The sequence below is a fragment of the Elephantulus edwardii genome, unplaced genomic scaffold, assembly GCF_000299155.1.
Source record: "Elephantulus edwardii isolate Elephantulus edwardi_28Jun2011 unplaced genomic scaffold, EleEdw1.0 scaffold00258, whole genome shotgun sequence".
Lineage (NCBI taxonomy): Eukaryota > Metazoa > Chordata > Mammalia > Macroscelidea > Macroscelididae > Elephantulus > Elephantulus edwardii.
The window spans coordinates 2,031,179-2,037,690 of NW_006400008.1; the positions used below are offsets into that span (position 1 = coordinate 2,031,179).

At 38.1% G+C, this 6,512-nt stretch overlaps 1 protein-coding gene across 1 annotated transcript in view; it reads left to right on the plus strand.

Moving 5' to 3' along the window:
- Positions 1-6,512, plus strand: part of BAI3 (brain-specific angiogenesis inhibitor 3) — a 1,132,296-nt gene that overhangs the window by 1,105,207 nt on the left and 20,577 nt on the right. The window contains exon 28 of the mRNA XM_006899477.1: positions 4,549-4,584. Within this exon, the coding sequence (XP_006899539.1) occupies positions 4,549-4,584 (36 nt within the window). The remainder of the gene's footprint in view (positions 1-4,548; positions 4,585-6,512) is intronic.

Sequence of the window (6,512 nt, forward strand, 5' to 3'; positions counted from 1 at the left end):
CACGATTCAAAGACATTGTTTTGTTGTTGTTGTTGTTGTTGTTTTATTTGGGCGTTGGAGGAGCTTGCCCTTCCTTATCCTGTGGAGCGGCTGGTGGCCTTAAACTGCATGCCTTTGGAATTGCAGCACAACTTCTTGCCAATCAGCCATCAGAGCTCCACTACACTACTAGGACTCCTTATATGGTGATAAGCATGTTCACATGTGAACATACCTTAAAAACTAGAAAAAAGTTTGCACACTTGATTGATGTTGTTGTTGTTGTTATGTGCCGTCGGTCGAGTCGTTTCCAACTGATGTAGGCATTTAAATATTATTACATAAATTCTTACTTTCCTTGGGCTCTGAAAAAAGAGTCCTGGTGACATAATGGCCATTGCATTTAGCTGCTATTCAAATGCTCAGTGGCACAAACCTCCCAGCTCTGCAGTGACAAATTAAAAAAAAAATGCAGCAGTTGACTTCTGTAGAAATATAAAGCCTTAGAAACCCCTTGGGTAGTTCTATTCTGTTGAGGGTATTGTTGTTGTTGTTGTTGTTGTTGTTAAGTGCCGTCGAGTCGCAGGCGACTCATAGCGACCCTATGAAGGAGAGTCCTTGACACTTGGGTGCCTTTCATCCTCTCTCCAAGTTCATAGGGTTTCCGGAGGCAAGCTGTTATGGAAGTGGATGCCACTCCTCCTTCCACGCTTGTTTAATCGGGGAGCTCCACCCCACTCTCAGTCCACATTGGGTAGCCAAACATTAACGCATTTGACACATCCAGTTGAGGGTACTATAAGCCTAAATTGACTAGGTAGAAGTAAGTCTTTTAAAAAAATTTTTAAAATCTTACTCATTGGCGTTGAGTCAGAACTGACTCATAGCTGACCCTCCAGCAAATTTTGACCAAGGTGGATAGAAGGAGAATTGATGCTTTTGAGCTTTGGTGTTGGAGAAGGGTGCTGAAGGTGCCATGGACTGCTAAGCGAACAGATTCATCCTAGAGAGGGTTAAACCGGGCTGCTCCTTGGAGGCAAGGATTCTGAGGCTTCATCTGACATACTTTAATCATGTTGTAAGGAGAGACCGGTCCTTGGAGAGGGACATCATGCTTGGGAGGATGGAGGGCAGGCGCAGGAGGGGAAGGCCCACTGGGAGATGGATTTATTAGGTGACAATTGGGATGAGTGTGTCGGAGGCAATGAGATTGGCACAGGACAGAGAAGAGCTTAGAGCTGTTGTACATAGGGTCGCTAGGAGTCACAAGGGACTCGACGGCACATAACAATAACAACAGATATTGTCTGGAAGTAGATTGCTCATCTTCCCTCAAGGAATTGCTGTGGATTTGAACTGTGACAGAGGCCCTACCTCTGGCTTAGGTGTATAATTCCCTATGGACTGTGCCAGCAGAGTTCCCTTTTAGGGTTGTGATAACTTGCCACATTTTCCTTCACTCTCCAATTCTGTGTTTTTCCTGTTTGTTTCCCTCCTCCCCCAGTTCCCTATTTTGGTGCTCTTTTGATTAAAACCTCCTTGTCTCATTTGTTCACTCTTAGGCCAGAATTTCTGTTCCACTCCCACACTGTTGTTGTGTACCATAGAATTGGAACTTACCCATAGCTAACCCTCCGCCCAGCAGGTTTTCAGAGACAGTAATTGCACAGAAGCAGGTTGCCCAGCAGACTGCCATTCTCCTGGGGAGCATTTGGTGGCCTTGAACCAGGTGCTTTCAGGATTGCAGTGCAGTTTTTTGCTACTAGGCCACCAGAGTGTATTTTACTTAAGGATAAAGTGATCTGCTAGCAGGAGTGAATCTGTTTTCTTTTCCATGTTTCACGTCCACTCACAGGTGGCATCTGCTCCCAGAAGAAGAGTCTACTGCTGGCATTCTTCTTGTGTCCTATCTTTTGTTCGTACTCTAAAAAATATGCCACTTTTTAGTGACACATAATTTGTCAGTATTTCCAGTTTTCAAGGAACATAACACTGCATTAGAAAATGAGCAGAACAACATAAGGCTGCCGTGACCTTCAGCAACAGAGAATCAAACCTTTAGCACAGTAGCAGGAGGCTTCTTGCTCTTCTAGCTAGCTGAACCTTTTCCTGAATATTTTACTTTTTAAATACGACTCTGAGCTCTGGCTCATGATTAATATGCTATAATGCCTCCTTGCTTGCATTTTGTGGTATTAAAAAGCATTTGGCTTAATTTATACTTACAGAATGTCCTGGTGAATCACAGTGCCAAGAAGGCCAAGCATCCAAGAGCAGAAACACTGACGTTTATTCTAGCATATTGCAGCAAAGCATGCTGCAGACTTCCGAGGGCAGTTTACATACAGTACAGTTAGGGTTTAGGCCTATCGTACATACGGTCACTATGAGTCACAAGTGATGTGACCGCACATAGCAACAACAGCTAAATAGCAATAATGGCAGGAATATGGGAGGGAAGGCTCAGTATAATGCCATCCCGTACATGTTTTCATCTGGGATGTCTCCTGGGCTACACTAGGGCAAGATTGAAAATAAGCAGCAAGGCGAGATTAATATACTGGGTTTCTATTTAATAAAGCAATCTCCTTTCCTGTTCTCTCCCTGATTATATTTAAGAGGTGATTTCTTTAAAAAAATTCTATCAAAATGAAGTTATGTCTCACTCTTCAGAAAAACAAAACATTTCTTTTGCTCTGTCACTTTCAGGAATCCAGACTGGTTTATTTCAACATCCTACTGAGAATTTGCATTTTTTCATGTTAGGTATACTGAATTTGGTTATGTGTAAGAATTCTTACGTGTAAGGTATTTCTGGGGAACTTGTTAAAATGGAGGGTCTTATTTAGCATATTTGTTGTGGAAATACAAATGATCAGCAGAATGTAGAACTGAATGAAACGAGTTCGAAGTCTTGCTTGTCTGTCAGTTGCAATATGAAGAGTTGGTTTAATTATAAAAGCATTCTGTTATTGGGATGATTTTCATTTTGGCTACTGATAATTACCCACACTTTCCTATACCTATAGTTCTCTCTGTCTCTACATACTCAACAATTACATTAGAGTACTCCGTCAATCTTGGGTATTGTAGATTTGAAAATGGAAAAGGAGGGGAGGAAACAACACCCAAAACAACCCAGGAGTCTGTCCAAAAGTTTCCATGTTTTCCCAACTATCTTATTATTACTTGTCTTTAGAATTTCATGAATCTCTCTGTACTTCATTCTGACTCTCTCGCCAGGAAAAAAAAAATCCCAACAAATGAAAACCTACAAGCAAACAAACAGAACAACAACAATAAAAAAAAACACCACAACAAAATCTATGTTGGAAATTTATTTTGTTCTCTAAAAATGTGGAGATCTCTTTGCACATTTATCAAATGTATCTCCCTCTCTCCTCCCACATGTTCCAAAAATATAAGAACCATTGTGAAACAAAAAGCAACAAACAACTTTCCTACCCTAGGCTAATAACAGGAAAATCGTATCATCACATGAGATTGCGTTAATCCCATCTTCTGATTTTCTTAGGCCTGGTCCTTAATTACTTAATTTTATTCATACTTGCCCCCCCCATAACTGGTTTTTTGGAATTGCTTGATAAGAGTTGAAACCATAACAAAGCATTGCAAGATAGTCACAATTGTGTCTATATTTTGCTGGAATGTGGAATATTCATTTGGTGACAAGAAGCTACACTGTAATCAAAGGCACATAGTTTGAGGCCACCAGCTGCTTCGTGGGAAAAAGACGGACAATCTGCTCCAGTGTGATTAAATGCCTTTGAAAACCCACTGGAGGGTCAACTGTGGGTCATTTCCGACTCTACGGTACACAACAAAAACAACAAATTAAAATAAATACTTTATGCAGCAATAACTAAAAACTAGAAACACTTTAATATCATGGAAAGCAATAAAATACCAGGAAATTACAAATGAGAAGCATCAAGACTTTTAGAAAGAGTAAAAAAAAATCATAAAAGATTGGTTGGTAGGCAATACTGAGGTATCTACAACATTTTCCCTACACTTTTTATCTTATTTCTATAGTCTTGTGTTGTTGTTGACAGCCTTCAAGTCCAGCATGACTCATAGTGACATTATGAACAAAAGGCCTGAAGCTCTTGTACAATTAATGACATTTATCAAAGTTCACAGAGTTTCTGGAGGCATGCTGTTTAGGAAGTGGATGCCAGTGTTAATGTTAATCTCGTTTCTATAGTCTTGAATTAGTAAACCTAATAACTCATTCAAGATTGAAATTTTATGGAAAAAAATTATCTTCTTGAAATTTAGTGTTAAGATATCAAGGTGAGAAATGTATTTCTTTTTATGTGTTTTAAATTTTTTAAAGGAAAAAAAAATTTTTTAAAGGAAATCCAAAGGGAAATTTAAATAATGTGACTAGAGTATTTTGAAATCAAGAAAACATTCATGTTCTTCTATATAATGGAAATATGATGAATATCTTCAAAGAAGCATCATTATATTTATTCAAAGTATTTCAATGACTAAAATAACTTTATTAATTTTTCTTCTTTCTCTCTAAAAAACATCTAACAGAGAAGAAAGTCACGCTATTCAGACCTTGACTTTGAGGTAAGTTTTATGTATTATCTCATTTATTACTTGAAATAAAAATTAATATAAAACTGATTAACTATAGTTCTTTGTAGCTGTACTACATTTTAATAAGTCAAACTATTTGTCATGAAAATTCATGCAACATGATTTAACTGTATGCAAAATGTTTTCAATTTTAATTACTGTATATTAAACTGAGATTTCCTGGAATAGTAAAGGATGATTTCAGAAATACTAAGATAAATTGACAGTTTATCCAGTTAACTTGAACTTGTTCGCTTCAGTGTGTGGAAAGATGAGAAGATTGATTTCCTGATTTTTTTTTCACATTTAGTATCATTTTCTTCATTTCCCATTATTGACACCAACTCAAGGTAGAGTTGCCCGTGAGGAAGCTCTGTCTGCTTAGCTAAGCTTTCTCTGGTGTTTAGTTGCCTTCTTTCCCAATTCTTGTTATATAGGTTCTCTGTGGTACATTTAGATTCATTATTTCAATATCAAGTATTGGTTCAGTGTGCTCCTGTGTTTACTAAATGCCTTTTTCAGTGATATAAACAAGACGAAGATTTTCATTTTCCAATTTACACTGAATTTATATTGATGCTGAAATATTGATGCTGGAAATTACTGAAATCATACCATTTGAGCAAGCTTATGCTAAGTACAAAATTAATGATGTTTGAGTGTGGCATAAAATGCACTTATATAGCTTGATAATTGGATATGATTCATAGCCTGCTGACATAATTGGATATAATGCATAATAAATTTCTCTAGCATATTTCTACTCTGGTAATACTTACAAAGAGTTCAGTACTTTTTGCTGCTAGTTCTAAAATTCAGGAGCCTCCCAGATCATGGAAACTCGACATTCAGTCATTGCATTGATATAAATGGATGTTGTAACTCAGAAATGTACATAATATACCACAAATTAATCTTAATTGTTTTTACTTATTTAAATGGTAGACAAAGTGTAGTTTTATCTTTAATATATATAGTGGGCAATCTCCTGCCATGTGGTTTACTACCTCCAAAAGCCCACTGGACGGTCAGCTGTGGATCAGTTCCGGCTCAAAGATACATAACAACAACTACAATTAATCAGGGAGCCCTGGTGGCATAGGTAAACAGTGGCACTGCCAACTCAGAGGCACAGAAGCATCTATCTCCTTGAGCAGTTCCTACTCCAAGGCACAGAACAACAACCCTACTCGTTGCCATCAAGTCAGAACCGAGTCATAGCTGACCCTTCAGTAGGTATTCAGAGGCTGTAAATTTCACAGGAGGAGACTGCCTTTCTTCCACAGAATAGCTCGTGGATGCAACTGCCTTCCGTTGAGTTAGCAGTGCTACTTCTTATCGCTAGGCTACCAGAGCTTCCTTTATCCTTCATGTTGTTGTTGTTGTGCACCATCAAGTCGGAGCCAATCATAGCCGACCCTCTAGCAGGTTTTCAGAGGCAGTTAATTGTGCAGGAGGAGAACTCCTCTCCTTTATGTGCAGACCAGCTGGTGGTTTTGAACTGCATGCCTTTGGGATTGCAATACAGCTTCTTACCAGGGGAGCCAAGCAAACGAAAGCGGTTAACAATCTCAATCTCTTCACCAGTAGGCCACCAGAGCTTCCTTTATCCTTGGTAGAGGTCTAAAACAATGTTCAAATTACAAGACATAAAGAATAATAGAGAAGCTAGCAAACTCTAATACTGATACAGCTCAATGCTAGCAACTTGGCATGGGAAAAGAAAATTTATTTATATGCTCAGATGCCAGCACTAGAATTTTTAAAAGTATAAAATCAAATAAGAAATATTGAACCTTTTCCATTTTTACATGACTTGGTGTCTTGTAAGTGGTACTTTAATTTGTTTTTCTTTTAAGTCTTCAGGTAGCCAGAAATAGAGAACTATACTGTATATTTTCATTGTCTTTTTTTTTTTT